General features: G+C 41.3%; 3 protein-coding genes and 1 long non-coding RNA gene across 4 annotated transcripts in view; 3 read left to right on the forward strand and 1 right to left on the reverse strand.

The window, feature by feature from the left end:
• Window positions 1-4046: 4046 nt before the first annotated feature.
• Window positions 4047-10046, forward strand: LOC134195058 (collagen alpha-2(I) chain-like). The gene is made up of 13 exons (XM_062664065.1): window positions 4047-4201; window positions 4257-4292; window positions 8073-8126; window positions 8194-8238; window positions 8348-8428; window positions 8489-8542; window positions 8732-8785; window positions 8894-8947; window positions 9009-9071; window positions 9132-9188; window positions 9246-9287; window positions 9342-9417; window positions 9495-10046. Exons 1-13 carry the CDS (start codon window positions 4082-4084, stop codon window positions 9863-9865), a joined length of 1107 nt encoding a protein of 368 aa, XP_062520049.1. The 5' UTR covers window positions 4047-4081; the 3' UTR covers window positions 9866-10046.
• Window positions 10047-15823: 5777 nt separating this feature from the next.
• LOC134195116 (uncharacterized) lies at window positions 15824-18370 on the forward strand. Its single transcript, XM_062664127.1, has one exon. The coding sequence runs from the start codon at window positions 16843-16845 to the stop codon at window positions 18043-18045; it is 1203 nt and encodes a 400-aa protein (XP_062520111.1). The 5' UTR covers window positions 15824-16842; the 3' UTR covers window positions 18046-18370.
• Window positions 18371-18753: 383 nt separating this feature from the next.
• Window positions 18754-19426, reverse strand: LOC134194783 (uncharacterized). The gene is made up of 3 exons (XR_009972247.1): window positions 19338-19426; window positions 19166-19272; window positions 18754-18992 (listed from the first exon to the last, which is right to left on the reverse strand). It is a non-coding gene; the product is annotated as an uncharacterized LOC134194783 (long non-coding RNA).
• Window positions 19427-19734: 308 nt separating this feature from the next.
• Window positions 19735-20609, forward strand: part of LOC134194782 (mesenchyme-specific cell surface glycoprotein-like) — a 2057-nt gene continuing 1182 nt past the window's right edge. Inside the window, exon 1 of the mRNA XM_062663752.1 lies at window positions 19735-20609. This exon is cut by the window's right edge and continues 1182 nt beyond it. Coding sequence (XP_062519736.1) covers window positions 19875-20609 — 735 coding nt within the window. The 5' untranslated portion in view covers window positions 19735-19874.

The raw sequence follows: 20609 nt of genomic DNA on the forward strand, positions 1-20609 counted from the left end.
TTGAACTAATAGACGTTTTACTTCAATTGTGAATGTCAGATTGCTGTCACTGTTTTGTGTCAACTTCCACTATAGCATTAGATCTAGTAAAGCACACAATCGAAGTGATGGTCTTGAGATGGTATTGATGTAAATTTATGACTATCTGTAGACTGAGATAGGGTTGCCTCCATGTAAAAAATTGACACAAAATAAACAAATCTGCTTGCCTGGGTTCAATTTAATTAATGGCAAAAACTTGTCACCAATACGAGCAATATGTATCCTTGCTAATATATTCACCATACATTTCATCCCTTTTAGTAAAACTTTTGACAAAAATTTTGTCTAATGTGTTTCAGATACATTAATTAGTACGTACTCAATCATAAACAGCATCCCTACCAGTCAGTTGTGCATTTAATTCTTTTTGTTTGTAGAAACATTTTATTTCTTCTTGTCATTCCTTCCAACAAATCTAGAAAACCGGCTCTCCATAAGATTCTAGTATTAACACTTTGATGTACACTGTTTCCATAAATCTTCATACTCAATTTTCTAAAATGCACTCTGTAAGTCGAAATTAATGTCCTCTCTACTTGACCAATTCATCATGTTTCTGTCAATTTTGCTTGCAAGACTCACCTAGAATCGAATGCTCTCTCGCTGCCATCTTGATCTCAAGTGCATATAGCGCAGAGCCAATTGAGTTTCCGAGAATGAAGGAGTCGCAGCGAGATCGACTGGTCCATGAGTCTAAATTATGTCTATCTGCACTGTCTAAACGTTATAAAATAACTTGATTTAGAGAAAGCCATTCGTGTAAGAATGGAAGACTAAAACGCGAAACTGCAAAGCGTATACGATCGAGCTCTAGCAGAGAACAGTCAACTGAAAATAAGTTGGATTACGTGGAATCAGAAGTGGAGGAGACGTTACTCAGACTAAGATCATCCAAGCAGCAGACGGGGATTCCCCAACTCCGACAGGCCCCTTCCATCACACCGCCTGTAAAGAAAAGCCACTTGGTTCTCAGAGCTTGGAGAGGAGTGACGAAGCAAATTGCGGTACCGGTGATGAAAGTGCAGATATGGATAAATAAACTACAGATCGCAGACACCAAAGGTTCAAATCAGATTTCTTCATCTAATGATGTTTTCACTTCTCCTGTCTGTCTGAAGACGTTCGACGAGCGAGACGACTCTGCACGCTTCCAGCTCCAAGTCCACGGACATTTCTAAAGAATTTGCGTACACTGATTGTACCAACATGTCTGAGAATTCATCACGTGACAGCCGACTTATTGTTCTCTTGTGATTGACGCATTCGCTTTGGAAGTAGAGGCGTCGACGAGATGCACGCTCAATCAAGACATTGCTACTTGTATGTGTGGCTAACTATTTGAGACCGCCCACATTTTATATTCATAGCGAGATGTATATATATATATATATATATATATCCTCAAAAGTATGTGCTGTGTTAGCTGTTCCCTTCTGGAAGGCTTTAAAGAATTTGCTAGAGCAGCTTTCTGTTAGATTATGGATTTATAACGCTAGAATGATATCTAGCCGCATACTTGCGGAAGTAGCTGAAGTCCTTAGTTGGGACTTCCCTGTATGTGAGTAGGTGTGTAAGAAATAAATAAATATATATAAAAAAAAAAAAAAAAAAAATATATATATATATATATATATATATATATATATATATATATATATACGGTAATATATTATGATGCTTAGACCGGAACGTTTTTAGCTATCTAATTTACAAGACATTGTAAATATCGCGCGTCGTCACAAGTTCCACTCAAGCGTCATGCCGTCATATAATGTGAGTTGAGAAGAGAGATGGCGTCAGCTGAAAAAATTTGGCCCATATACTAGTTACTCGTATTTGTGCATACGTGAACTAAGTACACACAAACATTTGTACTATTTGAAGCGCTAACAGACGTACAGAGTAGCTATTGCTGGGCAGATCAATCACGTGAACATGAAACAAGTGGTGTGCGGTCATCTCCGTTAATTTTTCGGATACTCCATGCACTTCTGGTGTCTGAAGCATTTTTTAGATTTGATGTATACTGTATTAGAAAGAGTAGCGGTCTGTACTAGTAACCGTTCAGCGACCACGTTCACTATTCGACTCAAGGTGGACCGTTGGCAGTGAGAATTTCTTATAGGAATCAGAATCTACCCGGGCGCCTGGAAATCGTCCAACCAACCGTAACGTGCTGCCATCCACGTCTCCAATTGTAGTTGATCTATTGTCTACTCAACCAGAATGCAGAAGAACAACCCAAGCACTGATCACACCATCATAGTATACCAATGGTGTCGCTTATACATATCTGCCTGGGGAGGCCATAAACCAACAATGTTAGTACGTGTGACCTTTGCAATGTAGACAATAGAAAACGTCTCATATAGTTAAAACCAGCGCAGCTTGCCTCTCCAAATTTAGAGGTCCAGCGACGCTCGTCATTACCTTGTGCTAATTATTAATTATGTAAATTACAACTGCGCATTCATACAGTATAGACACTCTTACAGTTCATATCTAGTTGCTACCCATACAAAAAGACTGTAACGATAGCGTAGGAGCTGGGTCAGGTCGCAGCTAGTTGGCAGACTAGATTGAAAACTCCTCCCATGTCATAACCATAACCATACCAAACACCGTTTTAATTTCAAACATGCACTTTGAAACACCATATTTGGAGACATTTGCTAAACTAATGACGTAATATAAAGATTTATCTTGTTCCAGTCAATAGCGCGTACTAGCCTACGTTTTGTCAAGTTTGGTCACGTGTTTATAATAAATTACTTTTAATTACCTTTACTCCGCTTCCGTGTAGCACCCCAGTTTTCGTTTGCCGTCTTTCCGAAATGGAGCCCTGCTTTCACTTGACAAGCTATAGTTCAAAGAATCGCTAATATATTCTCTTTCGAATGAACCTACTTTGAGCCGTCTACTTGATCGCAATCGCCAGGTATCGCATGTTTTGATGACGTCACACTATGGCTATTAGTGGCCACGTGACTTTAGCCATCTTCCTGTGCTCGGTAGCCAATCAAAATATTCTTAGCCGTTAGACACACCATTTGGGCGTGCTTATACATACGGGCCAAATTTTAGCAGCGCAATGAGGCTTCGTCACAATTTGCCGACATGCCGCATGCGCTCTGGCCGTTGTTCTTCGGGGTAATTTTGCCAAGACTTTGGAGGCAAAAACCACGTATTCGGACGTTTCTTATGTGTATTTTGCTTCGGACGCATCATTTGAGGTCGATGCGACGGAGAACGAGTGACACATTCCGTTTGTAAAGACAATATGACGCTCCACGCAGTAGGTATATCATTTGGATATCTAAACGTTTCGTATTTCGTGATATCTTTTCAGTAAGAGTTTCAGTAACTGTTTTGCAGGTTTAGCTGTCCGTTAGGGAGAATTTGAGTTATGCCCATAGTAACGGCATGTCTCTCTCTGTTGCTATACTAATGATGGCTATGTACCCGTATGTTTGGTTAGAGAATGCAGTCTAGAACAATCATTCAAAATGTTTCATAATGTTCTATATGTTTATTAGCTCTCCAGACGACGATGCGACGCAACAGAAAGCAGGTCTCCTCAATGATGAAGACAGCGGCGACTCAATCAGTGTAGCGTAGACAGGAAGTCGACATGAACGTATCGAAACAATCATCAATAGCTATGAGAATTGTATCATTCGAAAGCGTAATTAACAGGCTTTTCAACTGTGTACGTATTGTAATTTTCGCATGTATAAGGTGGCTACAGTTGCGAATAATAGGTAATCGACTGTAGTTTCGTGCGCGTGAGGTACGTAATTAGTTTTATTAATTAGTACATTCTTGTAAACAGGTGATGGCGTTATGAACACCAAAAGGAGATTGAAGGGTTATAGGAATTCAAGCGGTTGAGGCTATGTTTACCATATATGAACATATTGAACACCGTGACGTCATTCACAGTTACACAATTAGGAGGTCACCCGACTTACAACCGTCAGTTGCCCTTCAGTACCAGACTAAGACAGACGATCACAGTACGACAGATTTGGACGAAACCATGTCTATAGTTTCAGCTTACGTATCGATGATGATGGCCACCTGTTTGTTACTCTCCATTTCCTCGAGCACAGCCAACGCCGGTAGTACGGCTTGCCCGCAACCTGAGAAAGGAGAAATGGTATAATCACTGCATCGTATTCTAGGATTTCATTAGTGTATTGATGTTATTCTAGGGTCCTCCTGGCCACCCTGGAAAACCTGGAGTGAGGGTAAGTGTGAGTATTATTGATAGGTAATGGACAGATCTGATGGCATAAATTTTAGTAACATATAATTGCCGATCGTAGCGAGACTTCTAATCCGGGTTGCACAGAAAGGGGCGTTGTCCTATTTGGCTCTCCATCGAGCTCTTGCGAGATGTGTGTGTGTGTGTGTGTGTGTGTGTGTGTGTGTGTGTGTGTGTGTGTGTGTGTGTGTGTGTGTGTGTGTGTGTGTGTGTGTGTGTGTGTGTGTGTGTGTGTGTGTACACAAATCTCAAAATGTCTCCTCCCACGACCACGTTTCATGATTCGTTGAAGTAAGCAAACGGCGACGAAAAAGCTTCGTGAACTTTCGTCGCCCCATCCTTTTGTATTGTAGCTATGGATTGTGCGTACTTGACAGCCAAGTAACACCTTTATTAGCTGAATGCCACTTACAGTCAACTATTCACACGTCCCATACTACAATCAATCCTTTACTGCACTGTGCTGCATCTAACACTGTTGATAGTCAATGTTTGCTGATATCAATTTCTATGTCAGTAAATACGATACCACTGTCGTTACAACGGAACTGAGTGCATACCTAGACTGTACATTTTAATTGTCTTGATCACGATCGCAAAACGACGACTACCTATACCAGGCCTATATACGTAATCTAAACTACTAGGAAGTTTGCATGTTTACTTCCATGACAGCTAGGGTTTCAACAAATACGTATTGTATAGCTAGGACCCGGCGTTTCAGCAGTAGACGGTCTGAAAACTCCGTTGGACGCGTTAAGCTGGATTTACAATATGCCAAAGCTTGAGCGTCGCGTCGTGTGTGTCTTGCGTGGGAGTGGCACGCTTCGCGCGTGACGCGTTGTGCCATTCACAATATGATTTCAGCGCGGCCCTGTAGACGTCGCTGCATGAATTCATGAAGTAACCACTCGCGCTTCGATTTTCTACTTGAAGAACTCTGCCGGAACCCCCAGCTTGCTCAAAATCCATTTCCGTGCGTTTTCCCTAGCACGCTAGTCTTTGTACATCTTGCAGCTGATCATCCACGAGCAAGGACAGTTCTCTACACAATCTATAGACCGCTCAACGTCGAGTACAGCGCCGAAATTAGCAATCATCACTCACGAAAGACGCACGTGCACTTTTAGTTGGCTCTGATCGGTCGAAATCAAGGTGCTACTTCCGACGCTATGTGCTGAGCTTCCGGTGCGACGCTCAAATAGAATTCGGTTCTATTTGGACGCGTCGCATCGCGTCTCCCTCGCGTTACGTCGCGTCGAGTCATTTACAATTTGAATTTAGTACGACGCGACGCTCAAAAGTTTGCATATAGTAAATCCAGCCTTACTCATGCACGAACGCGAAGCTCTTACAGATACCGTACAACTAGTTATTATTATTTTTGCACAATAAGTTAATTCCTACCTTTGAGTGCAACACAGCACTTATTGGCAGCTGTATGCATGCACGTCGTAGGTCAAATGGAGTGTCTTGTACGTGCAACAAACAGGGAAGGAACCGGCGAGCCTACTAGGTAAGTATCAGGGGCGTAGGAAGCAAGAAGCGGCTGGTCCGGCATAACGCGCGCTAATTGGCGGGGCAAAGTTGCGCGCGCTAATAGATGGGTAGGGCAACACTTTACCACTCTCACACTTCCCGAATCCGCACGGAGTCACGCGGAGTCCCAAATCTCGCACGTGGGTTTGTTAGCCTCGCAGTTCAGTACTTCAAGGTATGGAAAGTAATGGTCTGGCTGCACAAGGTGATGCCACAATCACCAATATATTACTTATTTGATTGGCTATAGTCGTAAAACGGAAGTTGATGCCATTGATCATCTGGCGAAAGTGGTCTTTTCGAATATTGGTCCGGTCATGGCCGGACCAGCCGGACCGCGTCCTACGCCTATGGTATGTACAAGGTACCACTTGTCAGTAAGGTAGAACGCGCTATATATTTTCAATGTAGCTGCTCGATGTCATATGTTCGACATCTTTTACTTTATATGTATTTCTTCTCAAGCCATCTCCCACAGATCGAGTTCCTGACTAAACTCACTAGGCCACGCTGCGCGTGATCTACTTCGCTCCTACACGTTTCTAGCACGCTACACGCTTACTATTCTGACACACAGTTCTGAGGCAATGATAAAGTCTTGCCACTTTCTTTATCATCAAGCAATTTATTAACTGGTATTTTTTAGAAAAAACATAATTAAATGTTACTAGCCCTCACCCGCTCTATGGACAGTAGGAATTGCGCTAGCACCTACATAGTGTAGCTATCTAAGCAAAAAACGTAAAAAATTAACTTTTTGTTAGTCATCCATTATTTGGCACGTAGCAAAGTAGCCCCCATCTCACAATCTCACTGTAGGGCGGGTCCACTTGTTGCTCTAGCTAGAGACAAAATCTACACACACGCACATGCACACAGGCACACACGCGCACGCACGCACGGACACAGACATACACTTACAAACACACAGACACAGACACACATATACACACTGACACACAGACACACACGCTCACACACACACACACACACACACACACACACACAGACACACACGCTCACACACACACACACACACACACACACACACACACAAACAACACACACACACACACACACACACACACACACACACACACACACACACACACATAACATACACACACACACACACACACACACACACACACACACACACACACACACACACACACACACACACATCCATCATATATCCAGACATCCAGACGGAAGCGTGGGTTGGCGTATTATAGTAAAGGATGGGATAATAATAGAATAAAAGCTAGATCAGACACGCCTATATGTAAAAGTTGTAAAATGCAAGTTACAGGCAGAATGGTAATACAATATTATCATGCATTAATCGATAAGTATAAATTGTTGCGTGCAGTTTAGGACATAAACTCTCTACTCAACTTATCTAATTACTAATTTTTGTTAGAGATAATTATTTTGAATTAAAAATTCTTAAAACTACACTTTAATTAATTTCTAATACATATCAATGCACACTTACACTTACTCTAGCAATGGTAGATAAAATACTTGCACAAACTACTGTAAACCAAGAAATTTTTGGTGCCGATTTATTTTCGTAATTTCAGTATGACTTATAAGGTACCGAAAATAAATCTCTTCTTAAAGTTTGCGTAACAATCAGCAGCAATGTCAACACGGTACTTTACGGAACTTTATACCCTAACTTGGATGAGTGCCCATGCAAGTCAGCGTACTTCGCCATATTTGCACTCAGTTCAGAGCCGTATTGCCTATCTTCTAAACGAATTCTTTTGAGGCAGTCTCACACATAGAAGCATTAATCTCTGCATTTGCTGAGACGCGTGCCGCCGCGCCGCGGCAGTCTTCGTCTCCTCAACGTGGGGGTCTGGAAGGCCGGAGGTTAGTAACTCCACACCAGCTGTGCTGAGCACAATTGCGTAATGTCTACTTGCTGTCAACTACTAAGTACTATCTAGATAGTCTGTGCATCTACACAGGAGTTTCAAGCATTCGACGAATTCGACGTACCGACAGTTGATCGCTACCGAAATGAAATATTTCAGGAGATAGCAAATTTTTACGCTGCCTAAAATTTAGTTGGTTTGCAGTAACAAAATTACATTATTTAACTAAATTAATTATAATAGCCTAAACATTTTATTTGAAATGTTGCATCCTACAGTAATAAAGAGTCACTTTTCTCTGAATTGTCAATGTAAATAAATTAACATATTCCGTCAAGGGTCACAACGGGGCGAAGGGCAGCCCAGGAATTGCAGGATATAGGGGTACAAAGGTATGTAAGTGATGCAGTACGTTTACACGACAATAAGAAAGTTAAATGAATTTGAGAATGTATGAAGGGAGACAAAGGAGAAATCGGAAAATCAGGTCCTCAAGGCAAACAGGTACCAGTAATTTAACCGCGTATTCTATCTCATTATTATGTTATCTTGTTTATGATAAAATTGTCACTTAATAAACACAACTAAATATTAATTAATGATATTGTTACAGGGTCCAGCTGGTGTGGTTGGTCCACCTGGTAAGCAGGGAGTTACCGGTTTCCAAGGTCCGCCTGGAGATACTGGAATTCAGGTTTACTGACGTAAACATTACAATTGAATATTGGTGACAACAGTAACTGTTGTGTCGTAGGGTCCACATGGTCCTCAAGGTTCACAAGGAGTAAAGGGCGAAAAAGGCATAAAAGTATAAATACATATACAAATACATACATAGAATATAGACATTACATCGAACACTTGTTGCACTGTAATTAAACTTAATGAAAAAAGGAATTACAAATTTACAATTACATTAAATATCAAAATTCACACAATTAATTTTTATTAATAAAGTTTATCTTCTTTCTCAACGTTCTGTCTCCACTGTTGTTAGGGAGCAAACGGTGATACTGGAGCAAGAGGCTTGGAAGGAACAGACGGCACACCGGTACAGCCTAACTTTACGACAAATTTATTATTCCGTCCCTGTTAACATAACATCACAATATAAACATCTAAATAAAAGTATCTAAACTGTGACTATTACTTGTAATAGGGCCCTCCGGGTCATCCGGGCTTACAAGGTCCTCCTGGACAAAGAGGCCACAAAGTAAGTAGACACACCTGATATTGCAACCAATAAGGTAAAGACTTGTAGCATTATTTAATAGGGGGAACGAGGATTTCCTGGCTTTAAAGGAGAACAAGGACCTCAGGGTATTGCCGGTCCAGAGGTAAATATCACTCTTAACAAATTTACAAAATAGAGTGATTCTAACTACACGAGTCTGCAGATGACTGATGCTACTCTTCAACGTTATTTTAATCCCGTTGCAACTCTGCAAAATAAAGTATGTAAGCAAAAACTATAGAAACGTAATTGTGTACGTTGTGAATTGTTGTTATAGGTTGAAGACTTGAGAAACAAATTTGAAACAATCATGCGTTCGGTATATAGATGGAAATTTTTTTGAAACAAATAAAGTAGTTAAGTATTGTTTTAGTTTAATGCATGTTGTATTGAAGAAAAACCTGCTGCTCATCTCTACGGGAGTGGTGCCTCCGCTACTCTTTTAAGCGGTGAGTTTCAGTCCGTGACGAGAGCTCTTGCATGTGTCTATGCAATGAGTTACAATAAAAATTTTGTATAAATGCAGGTACTCATGTTACCTACTGGTCAACCAGTACATCACCTCCAGGTTTTCTTCGAGGAGGAACTGTCTACAATAATGGATACATTACAGTTCCACGTGACGGATTGTATTATGTATATTCTCAATTTTGGTATGACCGACAGTTAAGCAGTCATAATTGGTGTTCATTTTACATCAAGTTGAACGACAGCAACAACATTGGAAGAACTGCTCACTATCGGCAAAACCCAAGTGGTCGCGACGAAAGTCAATACACAGGAGTAACGGTTATGCTGACAGCTAACGACCGGCTCTCTGTGACAGTCGAACGTAAGTGCTACTATAAATTTTACGCAAGTGGCTGTACGTTTTTCGGAGCTTTCTACATTGGTTAACACCTAAAACATTTGTTGAAAGCGGTACAGTCGCTGTCTGTCTCTATGGCAATGAGCGCGCGTATATTTCTCTTTGAATTACTGATTGCTGTTACGTCCAATGTCTCTGTTTGCACATTTATGGTAGAATTAACTTCACACATAATAAAATTATTGCGGTACCGGCAACAACATCTGTACGTTAGTCATTATCCTACGGTGTACTATAAATTGTAGAAGCTCAAAACGTAAGCATCTAAACTCGATCGTATGACACATGCACCAACTGTATATATTGGCTCAGAAGTGTCTAAGAACTAGTAGTAGGCAAATAACCCAAATCCTGCCATCTTGACTCTATTACCGCAGATCTGGCTTGTGCATTTACCATACGTATTCATGCATACATATGACTATCTGCCAGCAACACGATCAGCTAGCACACAATATAATGCAGAAAACGCGTTGCTGTGTAAACACAGCTCAATGACGTACCGTTTGATAAGGACTTCCAAATTGTGAGGAGATACAAATTCTGCAGCTAAATAAAACGTGTTGTTTGGATTGACCAGCGAATCCATGCAATTTGCTAATAATTTACAGCAAAAACATATGCAAAAGGTCATTTGCTTGTATGCATTGCAGAACATTATATTTAGACTGTTTGAAAACCATGCATCGTACGATTTCCACTTGTAAAAAACCTTTTCTAGTTTATTAATTCTCTCTTTTTTTCTAACTTGTGGCAAATTGACTGGATCAACCTCTTATTATACAGAGACGGCTATATTTTCAAAAACTGTCTGTCTTGATCTATACTGTAATAAAGAATTCTGTCACTGCTGCGTATGCGCACTCGTGCATGTGCTGGCGTCGTATCTACCAACATCAAATCTGGCATATACTAACCTGCATATAGATAAACGTTTACTTGAACAAAACACGAAAAGGAATTATCATATAGAATGGAAAGGGGGTTTCCGGATTTGATACAGCAATAGCCACGCCTGCAATGGGTGAATCGCCGGTAAATTTAGCTTTACTTAATGATTCGACCTCTAACTTAAATATTTAACAGTCACTAGCCAGTATTAGGTCACGAGTGTGCGTACGCATAGACTCCAACAATGTCATACGTATTTGCACTACATGGAACTGGTCTGAAGATAATCTATTACTCTGAACCTTCTTTGTCACTAACTAAAGTATCCTGCAGAAGCGTTCTACGAGGATGCTGTCTAGAAAATATGTTAATAATTTTATTTAAATTGAGATCCATGCCATAGTTAACGTGCATGAGTGCCAACCAAGTCAGTCTCTCCTCAGCCATTGTTGTACGCAGGTATGTCTTAAGCCTCCGCAGAACGCTAATGCTCCTCTCGCATTCGCAGCTGGTAACTGGCAAGGTAGAGACAATTCACAACAATAGGCGAATGTTTGGAAACATAGTCTCATTAGCATGGAAAAGAGACTTTGAAAGCGACAAAGGTTGCTCAGCTGAGAAGCTCTTCTACTTACACTTCCATATGTGTAGCTCCTGCTGAAGTGTTGATGGATTGGGGAGGTCGTCCGCGTAGAACTCGGCAAGCTGGTGTGCAAGGTCCGTCGTGCTTTGCCATGCTCTGGACTTATTAAGACAGACGGAACGAGCGACAGAGCCATCATCGCCTTCGATTGAATTTCAGAGAAGCGACTATTAATATGTGCTATCATTTCATCCAGAAATGGAACTGTTAAATCCCTTCTATAGTAATCTTCCGGGGTTAGGGCCGGCACATTACTTCTAAAAGTCTGTTGAGCACAACGGCATGGAATTGAAGGTAATGAAGCATTGATCGTCTCCGCCAAAGGAACTGCAGTGGCGTACAATTTTTTTGGAAAGTATTGATGTCTTTTCTTACTTCATACAGAGCAGTCTTGACGCTATCAACTTCAACATAGGCGGAGCAGATGTCTCGGGATCTGCCTTGCAAGGAAACTGTCAAACCCTTCACAAAGCCAAAGCAGGCATGTGCTACTACTAACGCCATTATAAACTCGAACTGCGTGATTGAAGTCAGAAGAGTTGCAGCTTTAGTAGATGACTCTGCATTCCAATCTTGACCACTGCTGACAACTTCCAGTGTAGTGACTACCGAAGGCAACAGTTCCATACAAACTTGGAAAGATTCTATTCTGGCAACCCAACGAGTTTTGCATGTGTTAACCAGTTTTGTTCTTCGACCTTGATCTACATGTAGCGCTTTTATATGTACCTGAAGCTCTTGTTCTCGTTTTGGAGACAAACTGAAGAAAAGGTATATCTAATCTAAAGTGCCTTGCATGTTGCGAATCCCCTGCACCTTACAAGCAGCAGCGATACATAGGTTGAGGATGTGAGCTGCACAGTGGACATCAATTGCTTTAGGATGATTGCGCTGAATGCGAGCAGTGGCTCCTTGATACTTTCCCGCCATATTCTCCGCTCCGTCATATTCTCCGCTCCGTCATAACCTTGTCCACGTAGATTATTGACATCAAGGGAGTGCTTTTCCAGCGCAGACAGTATATTCTGGGCAATTGCCTCGCCGCTAACGCTAGAAGCACAATGCAAAAACTCCAAGAAGTGTTCCTGATTTATCAACAAACCGAATGATGAATGCAAGCTGTTTCTTGTTGGCCGCATCAGCAGCCTCGTCTGCACATACTGTAAGAATTTGGCTTCTTTAACTTCCTGAACAATTTTTTCTGTATCCATTGGCTAGTTGCTGCAATTAAATCATTTTGGATAGTTGGAGAATGATAGTGCGCATTTCTCGGTGCAGTTGCAAGGTGCTCCCTGAGAATTTGATCACCAGCATCCATACCAAACCCAAGGAGTGCTTGAAAATTTCCAGAATTGCACAGGTGCTTAGACTTTTCATCTGTTGCAATCTTGCTCTCACAATGACGTCTTAGAGCAATGTTCTGCCTACCACAGAATATAACTGCTTTGAGAATACTCCTCAAAATGGCTCTGTTTCTCTGAATGACATCGAAAGCTTGAGTTTGCAACTGCTGCTCAACAGACGAATGTCCGTCCTCCATTTGGCCTATTTATGCTGCAGAATCCTCCATTGCTACTCTGTGAGTCGCCTGCACATTGTGTTCTTAAAGTCTTTGTTTCACACGAGTAAAACATGTCATGGGAGTTGTTACCAACTGTCCAAGGGACAAGCGGGCCTTTGGCAAAGAGAACACAGTTCACACAGAAGCCCCCATCGAAAATCCGAGAGTAGGCCAACCAGGGGTACTCTTTTAACCATGGATGCTGAAATGACCTGGTTTCACCGTACTCTTTTATGCCAGGAATCTTGAATTCTTGAATTCGGAAGTTGGCCGGAAGGGGTTAGTGACAAGCCACTTCCTTTCATCAGTGAGTGAGCAAAGGTAATCCGTACTGTACCTTCCTGGGCCAGGGCAATTGTTTGACTGGAAGCAACAGGCTGCTGAATAAACCGGGGTTGACTGTTTACTGCAAGTCGGTCGAGAAAGTACGGAAAAAGACGCTGAAGACAAACGGAAACGACTGCCGAGGCCTGTTGCGACAAAAATTGATACGAGCTCTATTTGATGAATTAAGTGCAGGTCAGCTAGCTCATAATGCATGCTTCACAACTGACCTACAAATAACCTAGTAGCGCAAAATACAGGCAACAAACGAGTTACCTGTTGTTTCAGCTTCATCTTCAGTTCTCTTGACGAAACCAAACGACAGTGACAGTAGCGACGACTGTTCTCGCTTCTTCATCGTAATTTATTTTTCTAAAGACCTCCAGTTTCGCGAATCGGGAAAGGGGCATACGAGATGCAGTAGACACACCCACCTTCTTGGGGTGGTTTACGGGCAACGTCGAAACATGCCTGGCTACGCCCCTGAGTATACCTGTACATATGTTCACTATAGTGCTATAATATTGTTGGTCATTTTCATCACGAACTTGTGTCCGTTGGTAAGTACAAGCTGACTCCGTACTGTTTATGTATGGTTCACATAGCATTCGATTTGGCTTCTTTATTTTGTTTAGAACTTGCAGTTCTTCACAATCAAGATACCTCTTGAAATAGCAAATGATGAAAGTTGATTTGCAAGACAACTGGTGTTGTAAATAGCCTATTAGGCTGAGTATCTTTTAAAAGAATTTGCGTACACTGATTGTATCAACTTGTCTGAGAATTCATCACGTGACAGCCGACTTACTGTTCTCTTGCAATTGACGTATTCTCTTTGGACGTAGAGACGTCGACGAGATGCACGTTCAATCAACCCCTTTGCTACTTGTGTGTGTGGCTAACTATTAGATTAAAAGTTTTAGACTTAGTTAACTAGTCTAGAGTTCGACATTTTAGTACAGACTGATGTGGTCATGGAATTAACTAATATTAGAGGATTCTGCTATATTTCTAACTGTAGCTCTAGCTAGACGAGCATTCTGCCTAGAGACGCACTCGGATCATCAAACTCTAGGGATCAAACCAAGCGGCTATAGTTAGACTTGCGTCATCACTGAAATCAGTGGACAACATCATACTTAGACTACTTACTGCGCAGACGTGTAATACACCTCACATGACAATGACGATACGTCACCCACATGTACGATGTCTAAACTATTTACAGTTTGTTTAATTAGCATGTGAACTCGCAATTAATTAATTAGAAATAGAAGACTTGCAATCAAACGAGGTCTCATAATGTTGACACTGATTACAAAGGCGGCTCTGTACTAAAATAATAATGAACAGATCAGGGGATTTCCCGCTGCAGTTCACGTGATAAGGGTTCCGCCCTAAAGCCATGTGTTCCATAATCCCCAGCCTGTTGCACGAGATTTCCTCGTGAGAAAAGGGTGAGCAAGTTTTGTCTACCGTCATCTTGTGCTGAATTGGACAATTCAGTAAGATCTTTGGTAATCTCTAAATTACAATCTTCTTCAATCAATCAAGTGTTCTTTGTCTAGTATGAGTTGTCTACTGAGCTCGACCTCACAGCTCTGATCAAACGTATACGTGAAAATTACCAGCTGCATGGTTCCACTAGTAGAGAGACGAATATAGCAATCGATTGCGTAGTTCTTCCTTCCTGTTTTGTCTCCAGGATGTCTCTGCACGCAGTAGAGATTACTGGTCTCTCAGCAATCCACGACTCAGCTACGACCGTCGTTCTGAAACTACACTTTTCTCCTCATTTTCAACCTAAGCAAGATGATGTAATCCTGCTCTTGCCTGTCGATTGGTCAGAACTAAATCAAGCAAGACATGTCCTCTATCCCAATGGCAATGCGACAGTCAACTTCTCCACTCTAATGTGTATGACATATACTACAGTCGATGGACTTTATTTATTAAAACAACCATTAATCAATAATTATTCTCCTGCCTGTCTATATAGTCCGCCATATTTATGCAGGTATTAACTCTAAACAAATGCTGTCGCCAAGCAGTCGACCCAAAACACAAAGACGTCATATAAACACATGGCTCCGTCTCGTTCACATGTCTAAAGCGTTCAGGTTTGAATTATGTCAAACGAGCTTCCTCCCCCTATGCGATAATCGCAGAATAGAAATCAGGGACCCAATGACACACTAGCTCACGCCCAACTTTTTTAAATTTTGTTTGTCTGCTTTCTCACACATTTGCTTTATCGTGTTCTCACGCCTACTCGGAATATATTGAATCCACAATCATGACAAATTTGCCAATTTTGTTTATAACACCTCATTAATTCATCGTAATTTGAAACCTAGGTGTGTGTATATATATGTATATGTATATATATATGTATATGTATATATATATACATATATATATATATATATATATATATATATATATATATATATATATATATATATATATATATATATATATAGTGTCAAACTCCAGTACACACAATTAGTTGATCCTCCGGTTCAGAATGGAGTGTGAAAAACAGCCTCGCCCATATTTCATATTCATCGCTCCACGCCTAGTTAAAACAATCCAATTCATAAATACAGCTTCTATACACAGAACTGCTATATATCGGTCCCTATTAAAATACTAACCAAACAACGTGTCTGTCAAGATATCAATTTAGCAAGAGAGATCGATCACTAAATATAAAATTTTTGGTAAATTTACCAGCAAACGATGCCTGTCTAGACAATGATTACGCTACATTCGTGTGATATTTGTTCACTTGTAGTGTAATACACAGGGTAGTGCATAATGATGGTTTCTATTAGACATTGTACTAGCCACGCCTACCGTAGCAGTGCTAACCCTCTTTCTGCAATTGCTCTAGCCTACAAAAGTCCCATTGTAACCTAAGTAATTTTACTATTCAGAGAATCCTCGAGCATTTCTTGTCCCTACGAGAACCCGGGACTCAACGACAGACCCGGGACAATCTAGGGACTTACGTTCAATCTGTGGTAATAGATGCGTGTCTACTTGATCAGTAGTAATTAGTAAATAGCCAATGTGTGTAACTGCTCCAGATATTTCAAGCAATGTCTAGTTTGATTTAACTTGTAGTCAGACTATACTGAACTCTTCGGTTAGCTAGAGTCAATTTAATTAGTGAATAATGTGTACAGTCAGGCTTCTGCGTATCTAGCCGTATCGTTACAGCAAAGAAGCGAGAAACATTGATCTTACCACGTACGACATTCGCTAGATTGACAAGTCCCATGGAGTAGTCACTGTCTAGGCAAACGACGCAGTGAAAACACACACACGAACGCCTCCTCCTTGATCCCTCCCTTCAGAAACACCTAATTAGCTAAAGGTGCTGTACAGAATGAAGGAGACACCACAAGGAGACACTACAACGAGAACTACAAAACATACGTAGTCATCTAAAGTAACTTGTAGTAGTAGGTGTACGGTTACGTCACTAGCGTGGGACTTACCACACAATGATGTAAGCATAAAACACATAGACTTTGTCAGTCATCTGCAGTTAGTTGCAGTTTGTTGCAAGTCGAAAGATCATGTCTACGCGCAAGTATGCAGTCGTATTTCTGGGGATTCCTTCTATTCATGCTCTAGGCAAAGACCTGACTGTCACCTTGGAATATAGCAACAGCTTTCGGACACAGCCTGGTGATGAAGTCGTACTAATTCCAGTAGGATGGAAAAGCTTGAGTGAGCGAAGATCTACATTGCAAGCAAGAAATAGAACGAGTTTCGTCATCCCTACGGCCGAGCTATCGTGCGATGACCCTGAAACAACCTTTCACCTTCTCTACGTGCAAAATGGTGTCGTGTTCGGTGTGAGCAATCCGTTTTCAGTAGGAATTCCGTGTGATGAGGATTCTCTACCATGCGAGTCTATCGATTCCTACACAATTCTGGTGCATTCTGGCGGAGACCGGCGAGAAGAGGAAGTTCCAAACAAGCGTCGTCGTGGCAACAGTCACGTGGCAGGGTCAGAGTACATCGAAGCTTCTAGCAAGGGTGATGAGGACATTTCTAAATCTGATGAAACACGCAAACGTGGTGGCAGTGTCAGCAGTAGTAATGCTAATAAATTTTTTCACCGAGCAGTCAGCAACATCAGCACAGATGATCAAAGCTTTGTCATCACAGACATGCCACCGAGTCACACAGAAACCCAATCGGGAGAAAATCCGTTTCAAGTAATGGTCACTCATGTCATGAGGGAAAAAGACGAACTTTCCAGATCATTTAGAAGGGAGAGGAACATCGCAGAGCAACAAGAAAAGAAATACGAAAATCTAAGGCGTGCACACAATGCCCTGGCAGAGGAGAACTTGAAACTGAAAAGGAAACTGCAGGAGAAAGACGGCAAACTTTTGTCTCTCCAGAAAAGTTACAGTGAAAAGGACCAGAAATTGAGTCACACAAGTGATGACTGTGTTGATCAGTCTCCGTGGCTTCAGACTAAAGAGGTTGCTGATGAGTTGACCAGTAAGAAGACAGTAAAGCGACCACCGCAATATTTACCTCCTTCTTTCATTTCACCACAGCCATGGATTGAAGTAGATCAACCTGCAGCTGCAGTTGACCAACAACGTTCAAAGGCACACATTGTGAGCAGATGTAATGAGCCAGTGGCTACAACTGACCTCAATGATTATGGACAATACCAGTGTCCCATGTGTCCACTGACATTTGAAGAAGTTAATTCAACTGCATTTCAACAGCATGTGCATGACCATTTCAATGAGTGAGAGTCTATACGCATACTGAAATCTAACTTGGACAAGAACAATATCTCCATCTCTCGATACAGCTTGAGTTGAACTAGAGACTTGCATGGTTTTGAAGAACAGAAACAGACTTATTTCTCTTATTTATTGACCTATTTATTAGATACTCACAACTTTATATGCGTTTGAAGAAATGGCAACTTCTAATATAAAAATTTGGACATTTACTGTGATCAAAGTAGCACTGTCTGTTGTATAGCTGTTTGCATATTTTGTCTAATCTGCATGACCTGTCAGCATCATGCAGGAAGTCACTTTAAAATAATTTTGATAATTGGCTGGTCAATCACTTACACCAACTTGACTAGCTCTTATCTGTAGTCTCACCTATCAGATCATCTTCCTACTGTAAATTAATAATCAATGCAACAGTCTAGACTAAGCTGCTGCCTCAAATGTCAAGGTTGACTGACCAAAAGTCAAAATAGCTGAAACTGGATGGGAATGACTGAAGTTAAGCTGATGGACATTTTACTTCAATTGTGAATGCCAGATTGATGTCACTGTTTTGTGTCAACTTCCACTATAGCATTAGATCTAGAAAAGCACACAATCGAAGTGACGGTCTTGGGATGGCATCAATGTAAATTTATGAGTATCTGTAGTCTGAGATATGGTCGCCTCCATGTAAGAAACCGACACAAAATGAACAAATCTGCTTGCCTGGGTTAACTTAATTGTGGCAAAAAAAATTGTCACCAATACCAGCAATGTATCTTTGCTAATGTATTCACCATACATTTCAGCCTTACAGTAACACTTTAACAGTCCTCTTGTCCAATTTGTTTCAGATACATTAATTAGTATGTACTCAATCATAAACAGCATCCTTAGCAGCCAGCTGTGCATTTAATTCTTTTGTTTGTAGAGACTTTTCATTCCTTCTTGTCATTCCTTCCAACAAAAATCTAGACAAAAGGGTCTCCATATGATTCTAGTATTGACACTTTGATGTATACTGTTTCCATAAATCTCCATATTAAATTTTGTCACAAAGCACTCTGTAAGTCAAAATAATAAATGTCCTCTTTTACTTGTCCAATTCATCATGTTTCAGTCAATTTTTGCATACAAGACTCACCTAAAATCGAATGCTCTCTCGCTGCCATCTTGATTTCATGTAGAGCCGATTGAGTTTCCGGGAATAAAGAAGTCGCTGGTCCACGAGTCTGTCTGCGATGTCTAAGCCTTATAAAATGACTTGATTTAATTAATTAAGACAGAGTATAACGTAACAAAAGGCAACGCACTACCTAAGCAACGCAACTTTATAGTGAACTCGGTCAAATCCAACTGGCCGAACAAGTCATGCCAAGTTCCCGTATATCCTAAATACCCTAATAATAATATTTACCTGTTCAAACTGAGTATAATGATTAATCAGCCTTCAAAAACGTTTCTGTTGATCCCAAATTGTAACCTAAATCACAATTTGTTTTATACTCATGGAAACAGCAACCTCGTGTGATGAATACTTGCCTTGGAGACCCAATCAATGCGCGAGAGCAAGAGCGTTTTCGACTCGACATACACTTGATGTTGTAACCTAAAATTGAGTTTGTAGCTACAGCCAACACGGTTGCTTTAAATTACTAAATTATTACTCAGAGTCTGATTTGGTAACCTTCTGAGTCGCAATGCTGACAAGTGGTTCACATCACTGTCACACCACCCAACACATCAACACGTGATTTCCGTCGACGCTCTCATGCCTTGTCTCACAGCAAACCAGCTGCTCATTGTATGACACTGAGAACTCCATCTGTATCGACACATCGACTAGAGACATAATGGAATTGATCCTAATTTGCACAACAGTTTTGATGTCCCGTATTCTCGCGGGCGAGACTTCCATCTCCTCCATGTCATTGCGTCTCTTAAATACAACATACCTGCCGTCGACATTCAATACGCTCAATGAACCCACAAGCTACGGACTCGGAAAAGACGCAGCCGAGGCGTTAGCCTTTGATCCCACCTCAAAGGTCGCCTACGTCGTCGGTGCCACTGGATACCTCTACGTCATCACCTTCAACGCATTAACCGGAGAAGGATCCGTAGCCTTAGCCAAACTAGTCACTGATCGAGAGAAGGTTACAGATGTCGCAGTCTGCAACAACTTGGTTGCCGTGTCCTACCACGGACGAACCGTCCGCCTAAACGGATTTGTCGAATTCTACAGCAACTTTGATCTCAAGACTAGAAGTCTTGCGTTTCTTCACAGAGAGAGAGTCGGTGTCGGTCCCGAATCGATAGTGTTTTCTTCCGGATGCGAGACGTTGGTGGTCGCCAACGAGGGATGTGCGGGCTGGTTGGATTCTACGAACTTTACATCGTTTTATAATCCGGAGGGCTCGGTCTCCGTCATAAGAAACATTAAGAGAGAAAGCGAGACGGTCAGATGTGACGTCGTCACTGCCGGGTTTACAAAATTCAACGACCGAGTGTCTTTCCTGGAACAGCAGGGATTACACTTTGTGATGGAGAGAGACGCGTTTGGACACACCTATACTCTTTCGGAGGAC

Source organism: Corticium candelabrum, chromosome 19 (assembly GCF_963422355.1).
Source record: "Corticium candelabrum chromosome 19, ooCorCand1.1, whole genome shotgun sequence".
NCBI classification, from domain to species: domain Eukaryota; kingdom Metazoa; phylum Porifera; class Homoscleromorpha; order Homosclerophorida; family Plakinidae; genus Corticium; species Corticium candelabrum.

What these genes read in the sequence shown, in the direction of transcription:
- LOC134195058 (XM_062664065.1), top strand. Translation starts at nt 4,082, where the DNA reads ATGTCTATAGTTTCAGCTTACGTATCGATGATGATGGCCACCTGTTTG. An exon ending in AGGGTATTGCCGGTCCAGAG is followed by an intron (nt 9,072 to 9,131) that starts GTAAATATCACT and finishes ACGAGTCTGCAG; the next exon opens with ATGACTGATGCTACTCTTCA. An exon ending in CTCCGCTACTCTTTTAAGCG is followed by an intron (nt 9,418 to 9,494) that starts GTGAGTTTCAGT and finishes GTATAAATGCAG; the next exon opens with GTACTCATGTTACCTACTGG.
- LOC134195116 (XM_062664127.1), top strand. Translation starts at nt 16,843, where the DNA reads ATGTCTACGCGCAAGTATGCAGTCGTATTTCTGGGGATTCCTTCTATT.